This window comes from Limanda limanda, chromosome 6 (genome assembly GCF_963576545.1).
Source record: "Limanda limanda chromosome 6, fLimLim1.1, whole genome shotgun sequence".
Taxonomy (NCBI): Eukaryota; Metazoa; Chordata; class Actinopteri; order Pleuronectiformes; family Pleuronectidae; genus Limanda; species Limanda limanda.
In genome coordinates, this window is record NC_083641.1 from 27,956,589 (window position 1) to 27,976,840 (window position 20,252).

A 20,252-nucleotide genomic window follows, 5' to 3' on the forward strand; every position below is an offset into this window, starting at 1 on the left:
CAGCCGCATCACATGATAAACAATCCAGGAAGATAAGACAGTGATGATGTAAATGTATTTATATTTTGGCCAATAAGTAAACGCAGAGATGCCAAACTAGGTTTGACATAACTAATGTGTCACCATGACATAGTTTGACCACAGAGGGTAATTTTATATTTAATATATCTTACTTAGTATCTATTTTGATCATTGTTCTTATTCTACATCAATAGGGTTTGTTTATAGTTTGTTTATGTTGAAGAAATAACTTTCCGTTAATGTCTTGTATTATAAACTCTATATTACGTACTTAACGACTTTTACTTTAGTCCTTATCAGTGTTCATGAGTGTAATTGCATTAGTTAATTGACTATCTATGGTAAATGCTAAATGGTCTGTATTTATTAATATTTTTAGCAGGCAGTTGTCAAAAGCCTTTTTTTACTCTCTGTGATAAATGTATTAATATGGTGGCGGACTTGAAAAAATCCAAAAAGAAAAAATGCTATTATTTGAGCCATGTACTTCTTTTAGTTTCTGGAAGTTGCTCAGTGCCCCCTGATTATAAAGGTACAGTATGAAGAGATCCCAGCTCCTGTAGCTTGGATCCAACTTGTTTAGAGTGAAGTCGAGATCATGGGAACACGATGTCAGGATCTTTATCTCCTGGTGATAATCTTCAACACATTCTTAGAGATAAACTTATTATCTATATCCATTTAGTTTGTAATCAGTCGTGATTTGGCTCAGCCCTAGACATGTTCTCTTCAATAATCTGAGCACACAACTCACATGCGAACATTAAAATTGAATTTCCCTTGAATTTTTCTCTTTAGTTTGTCAAATACAGAAATGCACATAATACATAGAAAAAGCTTCAAACAAACTTATTTCAACAAACATTTCTCCCTTGTACAACTTGTGAAATCAAGAACCAGAAGCTGATCAACATCATACACAACAACACAACTTAATTATTAATGTTGAAAAAACTTGATTGGATTAAAAGTTAAAGCTTCATAATATAACAGAAATTAACATGGCAGGCACATGCATTAAAAAAAATCACTTTCAATTGTTACTGCTTTCATTTAAATGCCTTTAAGGCTTTTGCAACTATTTGAATCCAAGGTTTCATCAGTGGTTTAGACTCTTGTACTCTTATTTATTCTGTCTTATTTCAGGGTAATTAGCCTCAGTTTATCAGTGTGTTGCTAAAGGTGTTGTGTGTACTTCCTCTCAGCCTCAGCTGCTCCAGTCCAGTGTCAGTCTCAGATTAAAAACAGCAGGTAAACCAGCAGCACCGGGGACGTTAGCTAACAGAGTGTGTGGACGTAGAGGCTGAGCACGGCTCCCTGTGGTAGACCATCCTTTGATGTAAAGAAAAGAAAGGAGTTTTAAGAAGTCTAGTTATGTTGTTGTTAGGTGTGATTCTATTTCATTTGTTTCAGGTTTCCCTTTGTTGTAAATCCACTGTGTAGTAATGAAAGTAAATGGAACATACAAGTGAACCTTTCTGTGGACCTAAGTAGCAAAAGGTCAAAGTTAAATAATGTGTGATTAATTAATTTTTTCCTTTCTCCCCTTTCCCAAACCATTCATGCACTCACACAACTTTGTAAACATTCTTACTCTTGCCCTTCATTTATATCTTCTCACATCCTCCTCCTTCACACATGAACTTCTTTTATCATTACCTCTGTTTCTCCGTCCTCCTTTATTTATATCTTCTCTCCTGCTCTCACCCACTTCTATTGCTGTCCCACCTTTCACTCTCTCCTCCATGTACACATCCTGTGCCAACTCACTCTGTCCAATCTGTTTTTAAACCCTCATACATTTCCTCCTCCTTCCCTCATCTGCATCGCTCTTCCCCCTCTTCCAGTCGCCATCTATCTGGGCATCAGAAGGCGGCCGAGCCCCGGACCCCCCGATGCGGATGGGATGTGAGGGTGCGGAGCCCCCGCGACCCGGCCGAGGTGGTGCTAGCTCTGCGTGAGGCGGCGCAGGGCTGTGGCTGCCAGGTCCACCTGGCAGGGCCTTTCCTCCTGTCCTGTACCCACGGAGCAGCCGGCGCCCGGGTGGCGTTTGAGGCCGAGGTCTGCCAGCTGCCCAGCGGGCTGGGCCAGAGCAGCGGTGTGAGGTTCAAGCGTCTGTGGGGGGCACCGTTAGCCTTTAGAGACATCGCCACCAAAGTGTCCAAGGAGCTGGAGCTCTGAGGGCGACAGGAGGTGGGGCAGAACTGATGACCACCAGGACAGGTTGATGGAGGAGGAGGAGGAGATGGCAGAGAGCATCGCCTCCTCTTCCTCCCTGGTTCCACCTCATGTGATGCGGCTAGCGATGCCTCCCCTCCACCAAAGACCCTCTTCCTCTGATGCCACCAATCACAGCCAGACAAACAGCTGCTCAGACACGGATAGACCGCCATCGGCAGACTTGTGATGACTTTGACCTTGGAGATGTCAGTGACCTATGACCCCTGCTTAAAATGTCACCACCTCCATCTTATGTGAGCCCATGGAGTCGAACTGTTTTAGTTTTTTTTTCACGATTTCCTGTTTGATGATAAGAATGGAGTTGCTGAGAGTGATGGAGACTGAGGATTTGTTGTTGTTAATGTTTTTTCCTGTCGTACCACATTTGTCATCATTCCCTTTTAAAGAGCTGCTATTTAAAGAAATGTTTTAGATTTTCTGTGTATTAAATTTATTTTCTTTCTTTAACGCTTTTGAAGTGGGCAGAGGTTTGACATCTGTTGTCGTCCTCTGAAGCGGCCGCCACGTATTTAATGTAGTGAGGGCGCAGTCTGACCTCTGGCCTGTAGAGGGAGACATGCAGAACTGCAGAGACTTGTGACAGACTGAATGAAGAACCTCCACCTCTCTGCCCTTCCTTTGGAAAAAGCCCATTTTAACGCTCAGTTGGGTGTTTGCACCATTTCTGGTAAAGTGTTGTCCTCTCTGCAGGTGAGTTACAGACGAGTGAAGCTGCCTAATGACACAGGACCTGAGCTGACGTGGAGAACTGATCATTTGAGCTTCGGCTCTGCGTCTTAAAAATACTGAACTTGGGCCCGATATCTGTTCCTCAATAAGTTTTCAACAAGCAGAAATCCTTTTTAAAACTTGAAAATTATAAAACATTTTGTTGCTTTGGAAAAATCTGGATCTCCACCTGGAAACCCAGTTCCAGGGATCCTCAGCTCTGTTTATTTTTACAGCAGTTTCTAATCTGGATGTACACAAACAACAGAGCCACTTAATATGAATTATTATAAAACGGATACTCTATTGAACTAATACCAGCTCAATTACATAAACTTTACATTTTTAGCACATATCGAATGCTTTTATACTTCAGTGCCACAAATACTGAAAATTCTAAATTTCTCATCCAATACAAGTTTTCAATTTGATCACCAGTCGAATGTTGTGGCTTTTATTATTAACTAATCTTAGCTTTTATCTGGTGTGATTGTAATTCAACACTGAATGATACAGAACCCATAAAGCAAATTTTCAAGCCAGATATTAAATAATTCCAAAAATGAATGAAACCTGATCCAAGTTAAGATGTAGAAACTTGTTGGTTTCTCAAAGTTTTCACTTAAAATGAATAAATATATGTAACTCCTACTGGTTTAGAATAGATGGAGGTTTAGCTGACGTAGTTCTCCTGGTAGCACTTTGTCATATCTTTACTGTGTCACCTGTCAGGAGGCCTTCGTCATCTCTTCCCTCAGGTGAAGTGCAATAACAGACCCAAGGGCCAGAAATAAGACTTGAAAAATAATTGATGTGGCTCATTTTTACTATTTCTGATATGTTGTTCAAATCATCAAGCACTTTTTATTTTGCCTTTTAGTCGGGATGTGATCACTGTTCTGTCAGTGTGTTGAATTCATCTGCATTTAAATTTTCTTAAATCGTTAAAACTCTGCATTTAAACCCCTTTCAAATTGATAATTTAAACATTGAAAGCCTTAATTTCCTTTACGTACATGTGCAGATTCGCTCTCCACAGAAAAAACAGATCTAATTCAAACAATAAAAATAAAAGCAGCAGTGATTGTTTCCAGCTACTGTGCCACTTGATTCCACTGATGCCACAAAGTCGTAAAAGAATCTTTTCTGTCAAATTATGATCTGTCATCACTAGGTTGTGTCAGATTTCAATTTTTTCACATTGGCGAAGATTTTTCCCTCTGTCGACCAATCAGGCTGCAGCACTGATGAGAGGTGTGTGACTGTTGACCAATCAGGTGCCATTATTCCTGTAAGAGGTGAATTACTATTAACCAATCAGACTCCTGCTTCGTCAAGTCAGTGCTTCAGTTAAAACCGTTGAACATTTGCAGTGGCGTAAAATTGTGACTTTGAATTTGTGAAATTTGATTTGTACCTTTTCACTTTCATCACTAGTTGCTGCTCATAAAACAAACAGACACAGAATCCTCCAGGTGCTACATCGATCACGTATCGCCCCCCCAAAATCAAATCGTATTCTTCTTTAAAAAACATTCTTCAATTATAATGTGCATTTTCCACGTTACAGCCTCGAACAAAACACTGATGGCAAACTGAAAGTGAGATGTATCCACAGATGCTCTGTGATCTTTACGGCTGTGAGGTTCACGGGTTGATGGGAGATTTCAGCCGCCGCCACGTCCACTGTCTGAAAATGTGAAGCTGTGATTTAGGTCTAGTTTTTTTTCTGCGTACAACTGGGCCTCACTCTCTGAACCTGTTCTAGATCCAGTTAGGGCTGTGCTTTGTATAGTGTGTTTGAAGCTGTCGCTGTTATAAACAAAAACTTAACTTATGGGCTGAAATTACAGAAATGATCGACCTGCAATCCTGCATGTCTCCTAAGAAATAATGTGTGACACAAAAATAAAGACTTTCAACTTTCATATTTGTTGTCCTTTTTCGTTTTTTTCCTCGGATATGGATTTGATTCGTCGTCCCACCGGTTTCTTTGTGTCATCATTGAAGTGAAGTGTGTGACTAGTGGGTTTGTTGTCGTTTTGTTTACCTCCACCGAGGAGTTCATATTTTCGTTGCTGTTTTCTATTTAACAGGATTACGCAAAAACTATTGAACAGATTTTATTGAAACTTGGTGGAAGGGTGATGTTTGGGACTAGAACATTTTGGAGCAGATTCGAATAAGGCGACAAATCCAGGAACTTTCATCAATATGGTGAGAGAGGGCGTGTTTGTATTCTGTTTCCTATAAACATGAATATGAGCAGAATACGTTTGCTCTGTATGCGAACCCGTGTTTCCCAGAAAGACAACGTGAGACAGGAGCTTTGATGTTAAATGGGACATTGTTTAATTGTCCAGTTATATTTTACAACCCAAAAAAACATTTTTTCTTTTGGTGCGCATGCATAGCCACGACCAGACTATGCATGGGTTGATCCCAGGATGTTACAGAGAAGATGATTAAAGTTACAGGAAAAGAGGAGTGACAGAGGTAAGAAAGAAAGAAAAGAGGAGTGATTGGAAAAAGTAGGTAGAATGTAGCCAGTTGGCTTTAACCAGTTAAATTCCCGTTCATTTTTTTATAATATAAAAAAAACAAACACAGACGGTTATTCAATCATTGGTTGTCTGTCCACTTTACTTCTGGGCGGGGATCATGCCATCAATGGACTCTCCCTTCTCCAGCTTCTTCTCCATCTCAACCATCAGCTTGACACCATCAACCACCATCTGGCACTGATCCACCTCGGAGGAGCCCAGACGGTCGGCGTTGGAGATGTCGAACACACCCCCCACGGAGGCTGTGTCCACACCACCTGGAGGGAAAGAGGAGGAGAACAGTAAATCCCCTGTCTGCAGTGGAGGAAGAGGAGGAGGAGGAAGAATCTACTGTGAAGCTTCTCTGAAAACACTGATCAGTCGTCAGCTTGGAGACTGATTGGTTCCTGTACCTGTGCCGCGCTTCTGCAGACGCAGCCTGGTCAGGATCTCCTCGAACTTGGCGTGTGTGCTGAGCTTGGCGAGCTTGACGTGCACGCCACCGCGCAGGCCGGTTCCCAGGTTGGAGGGGCAGGTCAGGATGTAACCCAGATGCTCGCTCCAGCTGAAGCCGTGGTTGTGCTTCTTGAAGATCTCCTCAATCTGCACAGCAAAGTCAAGAGAAGACGACATTTTGGTTCAAATATATCCTCAAAATAAATAAAATAACAAATAAAACTAATAAACATCATGAATTTTTAACAGTCACTATACAGATGTTCAGAGAACTGCCTCTACTCTTATGTTCCTCCTTGAATTATTCTCTCTGCTTAACTGTTTATGATGCATGGGTGTTGTGTGTGTTACCTTCTTCAGGCCGACGCAGAAGCGTCTGAACACCTCCTTCATGTTGCCTCCCTTCTGCATGGAGATGACACGCAGGTGATCCTCCTCGTTCACCCAGACCAGGAAGGTCTTGTCATTGTTGTGCCTGAGGGGAAGGAGATCCAGCTCAGTTTCACTTGATGATTTGCAGTTTCAGTAGAAGTTGTGACAACACAACAGTGTGAACATGTGAACATGTGACGCACTGAGCTGCACAGAGAAGGATTTACAGGCTGGCCCCCCCACTGGGGTAAAGGGCCAGACAGCGTGTGTGTTACTGTGTTTTCATGACACGCTTTAACAGATGTTTGAAAACAGGACTAATCAGGACATGGTCAGTGGGGTAAAGAGACAGATGGGGGTCGGTTCTGTCTGGTTTGTATGACTGTGTGTGTACTTGTGTTTCGATAGAACCACACAACCTGATTTCACTGTTGATTAAATCATCTTTTTAGTTTCTAAACAGGAAGAACCCCTGAGGAGTCCGACCTTCTCCCCGGTGTGTGTCTGTGTTTCTCACCAGATGCCTCTGCCGTCGGGCCAGTCACGGGCCATTCCGGCGCAGGTCAGCAGGGGGGACACGGGCTTGTCGAACAGGAAGTGATCGTTGATCAGCTGGTCCTGCTCAGCGTCGGTCATGCCGCTCAGGGGGTAGTACTTTCCCTTGAACTCTCCATCCAGGCTGGCCAGGGCTGGTGGGGGGGGGGGGGAAGAGGACAGAGTCAGTCCCTGGTAACACATGCTGCATGATAAAGACATTTGGAGTGTTAGAAGAGACATGAGGTCGATGGATCAGTTTGATAATCACCCTCGATGGACAGCTTCTCAATGGCTCTGCGCTCTCCACGGCTGTTGTGGGGGGGCAGGGTGAATCCCTTGATGCTGCGGCCGGTACGCACACGGCTGGACAGCACGTAGTTGGGGTCCAGGTCATCACCTCCCTGAGGGGAGACAGAAACACAACAAACACATGAATATTCTCTGTTTTTTATCTATTATTGACAAATGTTTGCTTATTTCGGCCCAACTTTTGTAAAAGTTAATTATATATCGACTTTTATATGTGCTAATCAACAACAAAAATATCTAAAGTAGTAAAAAGTGTTTATATACATGTCTGCCAGATTCTGTAAAATGTATTGGCTCAATAAATGATTGAGTAAAATATAAATATAACTAAAAGAACCTAGAAACGTGCCATAAAGGTTTCCAGTCACACTTTCAAGTTAGTCAGTAAACTTATTGTGTCCTTCCTGCTTTAAGAAGCAGTGCTGATCTGTGACGAAGCCATGATGCTCGTCTGCTCTCTCACCTTCAGGTGCTCGAACTCCAGGTCGGTCTTGTGCTTGTCGGTGGGCTTGTAGCCTCCGTGACGGTCGGAGATGATGGGGTCCAGCAGATCCTTGAAGACCTCGTAGCACTCCTCATCACCAGCAACGCAGCCCACGGTCATGATGAAGGGATGACCTGTGGAACAAGGGGCAGCGTGAGGAACACGCTAACATTGCTAGCCAGATTTGATTGTGTGAAAATAAGGAGACAATAAAGAACTTATGATAAAAACATGAGAAATAGTCTCAGGTAACTTTATAATTAAGGTACAAATAGAATCTAGAGGCAAATACACAATCCTAGCAATTAATAGTGAATGCTAAAGTCAATGTGAGTGTCCAGCTGCTGGAGACTTGCTCTTTCTTACCTGGGTTGTCAACACCGGTCTGGATGACATCATCCACGGTGAAGCCGCTGGGGGTGGACTTGCCTCTCAGCTTGTCGTAGATATCCTTGGTCAGCACCTGCAGCAGGTGACACACACACAAAGTACTGGTCAGCAACTTTACAGCCACATGACTTCAAGCGCTCACAAACTTTAAGGGTTTTCAAAATCAGCAATGAAAATATTCATGGTTTCAGCACTTGTGTCTGTATTATTTGTGCATGTGGTCCTGAGAGTGGGATCTGTACCTTGGCCATGTGGTTGTTGTGCAGGGACAGGTCGGGGAACTCCTCGTCCTTGGAGAACTTCATCTTATAGTCGTTATGAACGTTCTTCGCCATGGCTGCGATTCTTACTCCGTCTGAGAAGAGACAAGGAAAAGAGAAGAGCTTTTATTTTTCTGAATCAGCAGAGATCAAAGAGGAACTGGTGTAACCTGATTCAATCAGAAGAATATCTAAGACCTGAAAAAGAGGGATTTTATACTTTTACTGGAGATAAAATAGATTTGCTAAATGTCATCAAATGTCAACACGGTGATCTGATAAATACCAAATGTGGTGTCTGGCTTTTCACCGAGTTTCTCAAGGGCCTTGTCTATGAGCCGTCTGGTGAAGAGGAGACATCTTCTCATTCTGTCTGACCTTTCTTTCTTTCTTATGCTGAGGACAGCTGTTCTGTCTCTGCCTGTCTCCTCTGCTGCGACCCCCCCCCACCCTCCTCACAGCGTAGATTATTAATAGTTTAACTGCCCCCCCTCCCACTCTAAAGGGAGCTACAGTTTCCAGCAGATTACGATGAAGGTTTTTCTTTCCGCTCTCACTAAAGCTCTGACTGAACTAATGTGCTGTACAAAGAGTAGCAGGGTTAAATTTACGTGAAGCAATAAACTTGTAAATGACAAAAAAATTAAAAATAAATTATTCAACTACTACTTAATCCTTTAAGATTTAAGTGAACAGAGAAAGTCTGAAGAAAGAAGCAACATATTATTGACTATTGACTCAAACACTACTTGTTTGTCCTTGTGATCCTAAACTGTCAGAGTGTGAATCTGGAATCCTCAGAGCTGCAGCTGCAGAATCAGATCAGAAAAAGATTTACAACTACGAGCCGTCGTTCTGATTCTATTTCTGAGCCTCTCTCTGTCAGACAGAGGTCAAATGTCGTTTGCGTCAGTTGCTTGAGGTGCAGTTGGCCGATGACACCTGTTGCTCTAAAGGTCAAAGCTTTCGTGCCTCACAAATGGCTCCATGAGTTCCAGGACTAAATCAAGCGCTCCTACATTATTCCACCATGCAGCTCCTGCCTGCCCTGTTTCACAGCCTGACACTTTGCTACTGTTTTATCAGTGCACTACTGCGACCCACATCCAAGAGACCAGGGGCCAAGTCTTTCAAAAAAAAAAAAAAGAATAAAAGCCAAAGTTTCACTGGTAGAAGAATGATTAAAGTAGATTTTCCAGATCAGGATCAAATGCACAAAGCTTCAGAGAAATCCAGACCGAAAAATGCACTGAAGGAATCTGTGAGACAGACAATTGGTTCAAAACGCTTCCCCCTCTTAGAAGCATTTTCTTATCAGGGGATTTTGTCAGGAAGAAGTTTTTGTCCGTATTCATATAAAAAAACACACCACAATCTCTTCCATGGATTTATCAAAAAGGCGGATTAAAGCATCTGTTTTCTTTTTACCTGCTTAGGAGAAAAGAAAGCTGTAACTGATCCCGGGATCCAATCTATCCACCGAATGTAAGGGTTTCCCAACTCTACCAGTTGATGAACCAGAGCATTTATACCTCAAGTTCTATCCCTATTGGCTGGCTGGGCTCGGGGTACCCTGGTCTGATTGGCCACAGGGGGTCTTCTGTCCCCGGGATAGTTTCTAAAAGGCAAGAACGTACATCACACAACACTCGAGCCGAGAGACCAGGCAACAGCTGCTCAGTCCAACCTTTCACCTTCTGCTCGTAGCTGTTTGACTGGAGCCTGCAGCGAACACGTAGAACAGAACATGCATCCTCACACTCACAGAAGTGGAAATAAAGTCCTACTTATTGTCAATGGGATTTTCAATGAGACTTCTGAATGTCGTGTAAAAGATGCAATGAAAACTGTGTCCAGTATGTTCAGTGCAGTAGAATTCAATTAAATGCAACTGTAGGATATCATTAAAGATTTTCACAGGATTAACCCACGTTTTAAACTTTATGATGCAGTTGGCTCGGGGGGGGTTTGGGAACTGGCTGCTCATGTGAACAATGTGTCCTTCATGTTTCACACGTGTCTCTGGTGAGTCCATGTTACTGAGTGACATTTTTGCTTGTCATCATATTTAGGAGTTAAAATAACCACTTTGTAACATAATAATATTCAAGACTACAGATTGAATTTCACTGAACCGTGTTGGGGGGGGGGGGGGGGGGCTCTCAGTGGGTGTGTGTGTGTGAGGTCAAGGTGTGTGTCGCTGCTGCCTTATTCAAATGGCATGAAGCGACACACAGCGGCTGTGAAAACAAAGGAAAATGTAAAGTTCCAATCTCTTTTTTCCCCGAGTGTGTGTATCTTGTGTATTTGTGTATCTTGTGTATCTTGTGTATCTTGTGTATCTTGTGTATCTTGTGTATCTCTGACGTTGATCCTGATGTTGTTGGTTTGTATCTAATATAAAAGTCTGTGCTCATGGAAAAAAAACACCCACCCCAAAATCACATTTGGCTCTCAGTGTAAAACTTGCACTATACATGTGCTTATGTCATTACCCTCATTGGAAAGAGACCTGGGTAATCCATCCGCAGACAGATATCAACTCACATGCACATCATGTGACAGAGTGGAGATTGTGGGACGGAGCTCAGAGACACCGTGACGCTGACGCAGTCTCACATGAGATCCAGGTTTTCCCAGAACACGACAGAGAACATGAGCTCAGACATTTGTTGTTTTACTGATTTCATGTTGAATACCAGCTCCTTCTTTTTTCTTTTTTTTTTTTTTACAATTATCTTAAAAACAAGAGATTCATTATAATACAAAAACAAAAAGTCTTAGATTTTATTATATATTATTCCCTCAAACCACCAGAACACTATCATAAAAAACAGTTAATCAGCAAACAATCAAATCAATCAAAATCCAGAAAGAAAACTAAAATTTGTTTTATATAAAAGATAAAGTGGTCCAAAAGTCTTGAACCACTTTCACTTTAAGCTGGTTTGCAATAAACAGATTTTTGTTTTGAATGAACTTCAAGAACATCAAGCTTTAAAGGACAGATCTTAAAGAGAAATTATTAAAATAAACACTGGTGTTTAAATCTTTTATAAAGAACTCTTTTAATATGTGCTTTGAACATTTACTGTGAGTTCAGAGTCAAATAGTGTTTTTAATTCAAACCTTTTTTGATGAAGAAAACAAAAAAGTCAGATCTGGTTTCTCTAGTTGTTTGCAGGGACATTGAATGGGACACAACTTGAGACTTAAACAGGTGCAGCAAAATGTGAAGCTTCTCCAGAACTGAAGAAAGGGCCAGAACATCCCTGGGACCTGAACATCCCTGGGACATCCTCCAGTTGGTGGTTTCACTCTCTGCTCGGTCGGACCAGGCCTGTTGATACTTGAAGCTCACAGGCTGTCATTTAGAAATCTGGGATTTAAGCGCTATGCTGCACCCAGTGCACCTACATGATGGCACCACACTGTTACATTTTCCAAATACTCTATGTGCAGTAACACATGTGCTCATGCTGCACACAGCACATGCTGACGTAACACACCCTCTACAGCTGTGTGTGCACATTTCCAACTCTTTGTATTCTTCTTTTCTGCCTGAAGGTTGCAGCTGATTGTTGTGGTCGTCTGAGTTTGTTTGTTAATCTGCACGTCGGCTCCAGATCTGTTGCTTTGGCCTGACCGTCCACATACATGCATTTCATTTTAAGTGTTTCTTGAACTGTTGAACTGGGAATTAGTATCAAGGACTTGTAGCAACGTACAACAGGTGTAGAAACTGGTTTACATATGAAAGTACCATTTTATTTCATCCTTTACCATAAACTCCCATCAATAAAACTTAAAGGTCACGCTGACTGACGTGTGCTATGTGCTGTGTGCGTCGTCTTCCCATTCAGACCAGTCAGTTCTGTAGCGTGTATGCCAGCTGCAGTGGCCCAGTTCCAGTTTCCCAGTTTAGACTGTCACAGTATCCCCCAGCACTCCCCCCCCCCTCCCCCAATGCTGCCACCTCAGAGCCAAAAACCTCAGAAACCTGCAGCTGCCCTGAAGAAACAGGCACCAAGGACAGTTATGTAAGCAGGAAAACTGTGAATCAGTTAATTTACTTATTCTGATCTGAGTCTATTCAGCAGAATGAACAAATATTACTAATCAAGACATTTTACTTCTACTGCTTTACTGCTTTACTTTGGGCTGAGTCTATAATAACTGACATGATGCTCAATCAGAAAGGTTTGTTTTCTGCTGCCTGCGTCAGAATGTTTTGTTTTTAAAAGATGGTTCTGATCCATTCTGTGTTTGAGGAAAAGAAAAACATACAAATGGGATTGTCAGATATTCCAGACTTTTCTAAAGCTTTGAAGCATTTGACATCATATAAAATGTTGTTTTTCTATCACATCTTCCAAGTCGCTGGTCTCTTCTGTTTGTGTTTTGGTGCTGGTTCTTATCAGTGAATGCCGTCTGATTCCCAGAAAACAGTCTAATCTGTGAGGTCACTGATGTACATAAATAAACACACATATATTTCGTAAAGCTTGTTGGATCCGCCATGCAGTCTCATAACAGATTGGTATTCACAGCAAAGGCCTTAGGGACCAGTTGTGGGTAACACGTATTCACACATTCACACATGGGCGTTGCCAGGAACAACTATCAGCTTCAGCCTCTGATGCTCGTCGGCCAGTTTCCATCTGAACCTTACGGCTCGGTGGTTTGCTTCCTGAAAGGCTGAACCCTGGCTTTGTGTCTTTGTTAACCTTGTTTCCATTTGATCTGGTTAGTTTTAGTTAGTCTTAGTTCCTGTCGTCATCACCTCCCACGTGCGTCTGACATCGTCTGTCAATTCACAGATTGTTTTCACTAACTTGTTTGAATAAAGTTTGACCTCTTTTGGTCGGACTAAATTTAGGTGAGTTGGTTCAGACCGTGGTCCGAGGAAACCTTCACACCTGTTTTTGGTTCGACATGTGGTTTGTTCGAGTGGACTTGGCTCTCTGTCTTGTAGTTTATCAAGAGATTGTCTCAATATTAGTGTTTCAAACTCAAGTGGATTCTTATAAAGACTCATGTCTCATAAGCACAATACGTCTTCTCTTCAAAGAGAATCGGAGCAGCCAGGATCTGGGACAACTCCTCAGACTGGAGTAGCTGTGGCAGATCGTACAGGTCGTACAGGTCCTGTAAAAGCAGTTAGCAGTCTGAAGAACCCACAAATAGACTCAGATATTTGTAAGACGACTCTTTCCACATGTTCACATGTTTAAGTCCGACACCTGATGAGAAGTGCTGGAACGGGGGGGCAGGGCTGAATGTGGAGGAGTGACTGTGTTTCGGCCAATGAGACGAGATGTTCCATGCTCGGTTGTACACAACTTTCATTTGGTATCGGAGCACTGAGTCGGTCCTGGAGTCTGGAGTTAAGGTTCATTGTGTTGCCTTTACGTCTGAAGGAGATATGTCTGTTTCAAACGGTGTCACCGTCACAGCTCACATGTTCCCATGCATCCTTTGCGGTGGCGTAGTTGTTTATAGTTTGTTCATTATGGGTAATTTAGGTACCAGTTTTTGACCAGCAAGAAGAATCCATGGAGCAAGAAAGACAATACATTTAACAAGACAACATGAATATTGCAATATCTTGCTGCAGAAATAATAATGACCAGGATTGTAATAGATAAACTTAAGGCAGTAGTGTTTTTGCAGTAATGTGAGTCTTCTGTGATTGAGTTTTATTGGGTTTGATACTGTTTAACAATGAAAGGAGCAGATTTCAGAGACAAAATTTGCACACAAAAAAAATCACAACTCTAAATTTGTTTTTTCAACTGATTGATTTGTGTGACTAATTGAAGTACTTCTGTTTTCAGAGGAGAAGCCTGGTTTGAGTTTAGTCGACACACACATAACCTAGAATATCCATAGTGACCTGTAAGATGACACCAGCAACCAACAATGGAGTCAAAGCAAAAGGGTTTTTGAAATATAAATAGGACCCGTCATGTTAAAGCGATGACAGATGATCACAAGGTTCACAGCTTAAATTATTGTGTTCTCATCACAGACTGTATGTAAAAGGTGCGTGTGTGTGTGTGTGTGTGTGTGTGTGTGTGTGTGTGTGTGTGTTTGTGTGTGTGTGTGTGTGTGTGTGTGCGTGTGTGTGTGTGTGTGTGTGTGTGTGTGTGTGTGCGTGTGTGTGGCCCAGAGAGCTCAATTCACTGCAGCTTGGAAAATGAGGTAAATGCTTCTGTTAACGCTGTGATCGCAGGATTGAGATGTTTAGTATGTTTTCGTTGTGAGTATTTAGTTGTTATGAGTTTTAGGTTGTGCTGTTAGTATTTGTTGTGCGTTTTTTACTTCCCATGAATGTGTTGTAGAATTGATGATGTTTTCTCCGTTTGCAGTGTGTTCCCTCTCAGGGCCACCGTTCAAAATGCCCGGCAGAACGACCCTATTGAATATTCACTCATCTGCACTAACCAACATTAAATGATTTCAAATTAAAATGTTGTATTATGCAACAAATTCATTTAAATTTCGTATTTCTTTTCTCTGAAGGTGACTGGTGAGCTTACGATGAAACATGAGCCCCATGGAGGGGGGGTGTGGCGTGGGTGAGTAACACGAGGGTGTCGGGGTTGATGGGTGGGGTTCTATATTTAGTGCCACCTCGACGGGTCCTCCGATCTCCAATGCCAGTTCTGCTTATTGAATTGCATAGAGTCAGCTGTCCCCCTTCTAGCATTCCTCCGTCCATTCATATTTCAATTTTATGTTTCTCCACCAAAGCAGCAGGACGGCTGAGAGGAGGACGGGAGACAGACGGGACACGACTGAACGTGGAGAGCATCCTCAATATATCTGTCTGTGATCGTCGAATTTTTTGTTTAACACATTTATATGACTGTGTGTGTGTGTGTGTGTGTAGATGTTGGCCATCTCTGACAACAGCTGAAAATCTTTAAATCCTGGCATCATGTGTATCTACATGAAAATGTGTCCATGCAGTTATGTTGACCATGCACACCTGTCCAGACTCTCTCTTTAGTTTTTTTATATGTGCCCATACCCAGGTCTATGCACACACACACTCACACACAGACACACACACACACACACAGACAAACACACACAGACACCTATCCGCCTGCAGCCTGTACTCTCATTCCTTCCTGCTGTCGACAGCAGGGTTGTGTTCCCAGTGTGAAGTCCCACCGCCCCTCTCATCTCAGCACTGAACTCATTTTCTCTGCTTAGCAGCTTCTAATCTAACACACACACACACACACACACACACGCAGGCACACACACACACACACACACACACACACACACACACACAAACACACAGTCTCTTCTTCTATTCACTTCGTCTCAGGGTCTTCTCTCTCTCAGGCTCTTGTGCCGAGGCCTCATCACACCCACTTCTTATTGGAAATAGTTTCTATATGGGGGCTGCGTGCACCTCCCTCCTCACACGAATCTGATATTCAGTGTATCGAGTGTGAATATTAAGGGGGGGGGATAAATAATTAAGGATAGTCATGATGCAGTTATGTGTGGCATTGACAGTTTGAGTTGGCAGAAAATAAGAACAGAGTAGTATAATCAATCATCAACTCTGTGTGTGTGTGTGTGTGTGTGTGTGTGTGTGTGTGTGTGTGTGTGTGTGTGTGTGTGTGTGTGTGTGTGTGTGTGTGTGTGTGTGTGTGTCCTCTTTAGGGACTTGAGGCCCTACTTCATTTCTGAGCTCCTGGTTAAGGTCAGAGTTAAGATGGTAACTGTGGTTAGGTTAAAGTAAGTGTTAGGTTTGGATTTGTTGGATTAGGAATAAGGTTACGGTTAGTCCTCCACAATCAATGGAAGTCAATACAAAGTCCTAAATATAGCTGCGCAAACCTGTGTGTGTGTGTGTGTGTGTGTGTGTGTGTGTGTGTGTGTGTGTGTGTGTGTGTGTGTGTGTGTGTGTGTGTGTGACAAAGTAATGAAGTATTAACATGAGTTTATGTTACACTGAGTTAATGAGTCAATGAGACTGTGCTTAAGAACAAAGACCTAACTGTTATTATAAAGGTCAGTGAGGTTTATGAAGAGATTTAGAAAAGATGAAGTGATTTAGAGAAGCTTAACTTTTCATTCATGAGGTTTTATATTGAAGCAGTTTATTTCCCCTCTGCTGCTCAGTCTGGACGGTTTCAGCAATTGCGCATGTGCAAACAACATGAAAAAAACTTTATACAATACAGTGAAAAACTATTATGTATATAAAGCTAATGTGGATATTTTGACTCCAACAGATGAACAACTAAAGGGATTTCTATTTTCTGCAACGAGGTCAGAGGTTAAGGGAAAAATGAACCTGCATATTTCAGTGACACTAACTGAGGAGCTGCCTGCTTTAGTATTTAGCATGTCTTGCAAAATAAAAACAAAAAGTTAACCCCAAAACCTATTAGTCAAAGTCTTTAATAGTTTTTTAATCTGTGTGTTTTATTTATTATATAATAATTGTATTTATCTGCCGTATTTGAATTATGAATAATATAATGAGGAGTAGTAATAATTCTTTGTTCAGTTTTGCAGTTTGTTTTAACGAGAAAAGTGGGATAAAATTCTGGGAGGAAACAGGAGCATCCGGTGTAAACACAGACAGACACAAGTAGAACAGCAAACTATACACAGGAAGAACCGACAGCTGTTTCTTGATGTCTACTCTGGATTACATCCCTTATGCATTATGATTTCTTACTAGCTGATTGCTCTTTGTAATGTTGCTACAGCTTTTGGTGAGCGGAGTCGGGGGCGGACGTGGCATGAGATGAGTCTGATGGTTTTGGGGCTGAACCTTTTCAGAGATGGTTGCCAAACTTGCAGGATGAGGCAGCTTTTTGTTCGGGGGGGTGTTTCGAAGACAGCGTTACGGACATCAGCCTCTAAGACGTTTCCACATATCCTGAGTTCAGGTCCTTTATTGGTCCTGTATCTGTCCTGCTGTCTGTGGTCTGTCCTGCTGTCTGTGATCTGTGCTGTCTGTGGTCTGTCCTGCTGTCTGTGGTCTGTCCTGCTGTCTGTGGTCTGTCCTGCTGTCTGTGGTCTGTCTTGCTGTCTGTGATCTGTCCTGCTGTTTGTAGTCTGTCCTGCTGTCTGTAGTCTGTCCTGCTGTCTGTGGTATGTCCTGCTGTCTGTGGTCTGTCCTGCTGTTTGTGGTCTGTCTTGCTGTCTGTGATCTGTCCTGCTGTCTGTAGTCTGTCCTGCTGTCTGTAGTCTGTCCTGCTGTCTGTGGTATGTCCTGCTGTCTGTGGTCTGTCCTGCTGTCTGTGGTCTGTCCTGCTGTCTGTGGTGTTCCTTACTGGTCATCCTGGTTGTTGCAGGGTTGGGAGGCATCCCATTGGTTCCTCCCAAAGAGGCCTCTGCAGCAGCCTGTATTTGTCCATAATTTAACGTTGTGGTCCAAACCTGCAGTTATGATGTGTTCACCAGTGGGATCGCTCACAGCGCTCACTATCCCTTTATGATGAGACTGCCAGCAGGCCAGCAGTGGAGGTGTACAGAGTGACACACGCCACCCGTCCATATCCTCAAATGGCCCCTCGTCTGTCTGTTTATTAAATCCAAATTCCTGAATGTCCCACAGACAAATCCTCCCGGTAGTGTCACCTGTCAAAAGTCTCCGTCCTTTGACATCCGGTGACATGATGACAAGGGCAGCATCTTCACCATTTACAGCATTGAACTTTCCCAACAGACCTCCCTTGCTTTTGGCAGACCAGGCATAGATGCATCCATCTGCAGAGGTCAGCAGCGTGGCTGTGGTGCAAGTATTCTCTCGAGCCCTTAGACATGTAACAAGATGATTGACTTCCACTTCTGATTTTGCCCCTGTCAGACTGATCCCAGGGGCTGTGAGACATTGTTGCTGCTTCTTGGTAATGAGTCTCCTGATCTGGCCTTGAGATTTTCTAAATGCCACGTGGGTTCTAGGGCTTGTACTGGTATTCAGCCAGTAGAGAGTCTCGCCGCTGCAGGCATCCCAGATAACAACATTTCTATTGTTGGAGGCAGCGACCAGTGTGTTTTCATGGTTATCCATGGAGGAAATGTCACTTAAATACTGATGCTCCAAAAGTTTGTTGTCATCACCCACCAAATCCAGGTCAAAAATGATCTTAGAGTATTTTATCGACACAAACATCCTATTTTTTGTGCAAACAATTCCTGTCACTTGGTTTGGCAGATTCACTGCGTGAACGGCCAGCTCCGATCCACTGTTAAAGTTCCACAGCCTCACTTTCCCGTCCCATGAAATCGTGACCAGTCCCTCCTGTGTTTCGTCAAATGACATGGCAGTGATGGCCTTATGTTTGTTTGGAGTGACATCGAACTGCATCACAGCCTTTCCTGTTAGAAAGTCCCACACTGTCACCACGCCACTCTGACAAACAGAAATGACCTGTTTGTAGGAGCTGTGGTAGAGAGCGGAGCACAGCGGCATGTCGTGGGATGTTAATGTGATTTTATAAACATCTGTTCCTCTTCCAAGACATTTTCTTATGTCGGAGTTCGTCAGGATGAGCTCATTGTTGTGAATGTTATAACACACACTGGCCATTGAGGCTTGTTCCATCCCGTGGACATGGAAGCTTTGAATGCACTGCCAGCTCTCTGTCCACACGCAAACATTCATGTCCTTGGATATACTTAGGACTATTCTGTCTTTAGGATTAAACCTAATGTAAATGATGGGTTTGACATGTTCTGTCAGTGAACGCACACAGGACAGTTTTCTGTGGGGTAACCACAGCCGCAGTAACCCATCTGAACCACCGGTCACTAGATACCCACATGAAGAGGCGTGTTCAACGCACAAGAAATACTTGTGATCTCCTCTGCTCTCGAAGAAACTCTGTGAGACTGTGATACCATGTGAGGTGTTGAGGGATGTGAGGACCATCGTACAGGATGAACCACTTAAGGTGACAAACGTGTCCAGCAATGGAAAGTATTGGATTTGAGTGCATGCATCATTGAAGTTGTGCACTTTAACACACACGTGATTAGAGGGGTCATCTAACAGGTCAGACACATGAACGCTTGGATACTCGTGCATGGAAGGAATCTTGAAAAAATCTTGGCAGAAAAGGCCGTTTGTCCGAATAGCGTAGGAGATAAACATGTACAAAAAGCCGTCTGTATCACCGAAGGAAAACACGGATTTTGATTCATTGGACCAGTAACTCATGGCAGTCACTACTTTGTCCACCATTAGAGAGTGACTGATTTCCAAAACCTCTGTTTCGATTTCTGTGTTACAGTCACAATTGTAGAATAACACTTCCCTCTCGGTGGAGATGGCCAGCTGCTTGAGTTCTTTGATGTAAACCATGTCCTGAACTTTCATTTTCCTGTGGTTCGAGAAAGGAAGTGTTGTCTTTTTAATTTTGTGTAGAGGAATTGTTTGTGTGAGGGCAAACCTGTCAGTCCACATGTTGAGGACAGCATCTGAGCTGATTGAGAGGTATTGACCTCTCCTGAAAGCCCTGTACGATTCTGTGGAAACTTGTTTATCAGGTTCAGGATTGTTCTCATCCTCGAAGGGATGGAATAACAGACGAACAATTTCTCTGTAGTGATCCACTGGTACAATTTCGAAAGGTTTAGGAAAAAGCTCTCCAAAATACAGTCTTTGATGTGCTAGTTTTCTATTCACAAGAAAGTTTAGCACCTGATCACTGTCCATGGTTTTGTCAGGATTTGTGCCAATCTGTTTGTAGAGGATGTAGATCTCAGCGTCACTCAGAGAAATGTTCATTGGCTTCAGTAGTGCACAAAACTCCTTAAAATCCAGCCGCTGTTTGAGTCCATAGCAGCAAACTGTTTCCATTGCCTTTGCAATCTTGGTCATATCTGAAGCATTCATCATTTTGCTAGCTGCGTTGGGTCATGTATTTAGATATTTCCCGTGCT

At 42.8% G+C, this 20,252-nt stretch overlaps 3 protein-coding genes across 6 annotated transcripts in view; 1 reads left to right on the plus strand and 2 right to left on the minus strand.

The window, feature by feature from the left end:
* The window catches only part of mark4b (MAP/microtubule affinity-regulating kinase 4b), a 40,971-nt gene extending 36,073 nt beyond the window's left edge, over positions 1–4,898 (plus strand). For 2 of the 3 annotated variants that reach the window (XM_061073029.1, XM_061073027.1), the window contains one exon: positions 1,869–4,898. In XM_061073029.1, coding sequence (XP_060929012.1) covers positions 1,869–2,202 — 334 coding nt within the window. In that variant the 3' untranslated portion in view covers positions 2,203–4,898. The remainder of the gene's footprint in view (positions 1–1,868) is intronic. The other variant, XM_061073028.1, reaches the window with a different exon arrangement.
* A 714-nt stretch (positions 4,899–5,612) lies between these two features.
* Positions 5,613–8,399, minus strand: ckmb (creatine kinase, muscle b). 2 transcript variants are annotated; one of them, XM_061073146.1, is made up of 8 exons: positions 8,304–8,399; positions 8,038–8,134; positions 7,651–7,805; positions 7,147–7,279; positions 6,859–7,030; positions 6,321–6,444; positions 5,927–6,116; positions 5,613–5,791 (listed from the first exon to the last, which is right to left on the minus strand). In XM_061073146.1, the coding sequence occupies exons 1-8, from the start codon at positions 8,394–8,396 to the stop codon at positions 5,613–5,615; spliced, it is 1,143 nt and encodes a 380-aa protein (XP_060929129.1). In that variant the 5' UTR covers positions 8,397–8,399. The 2 variants fall into 2 exon arrangements, with proteins under 2 accessions (XP_060929129.1, XP_060929128.1); XM_061073145.1 differs by having other exon boundaries at positions 7,147–7,319; positions 7,622–7,805; positions 8,304–8,396.
* Positions 8,400–17,634: 9,235 nt separating this feature from the next.
* On the minus strand, positions 17,635–20,208 carry LOC133003025 (WD repeat-containing protein on Y chromosome-like). Its single transcript, XM_061072612.1, has one exon. The coding sequence runs from the start codon at positions 20,206–20,208 to the stop codon at positions 17,635–17,637; it is 2,574 nt and encodes an 857-aa protein (XP_060928595.1).
* Positions 20,209–20,252: the final 44 nt, after the last annotated feature.

Coding starts and splice junctions, on each gene's coding strand:
- ckmb (XM_061073145.1), bottom strand. CDS start 8,396: ATGGCGAAGAACGTTCATAACGACTATAAGATGAAGTTCTCCAAGGAC. Junction 6,117..6,320: donor TCTGCGTCGGCCTGAAGAAG/GTAACACACACA, acceptor TTTGCTGTGCAG/ATTGAGGAGATCTTCAAGAA. Junction 5,792..5,926: donor TCTGCAGAAGCGCGGCACAG/GTACAGGAACCA, acceptor CTTTCCCTCCAG/GTGGTGTGGACACAGCCTCC.
- LOC133003025 (XM_061072612.1), bottom strand. CDS start 20,208: ATGATGAATGCTTCAGATATGACCAAGATTGCAAAGGCAATGGAAACA.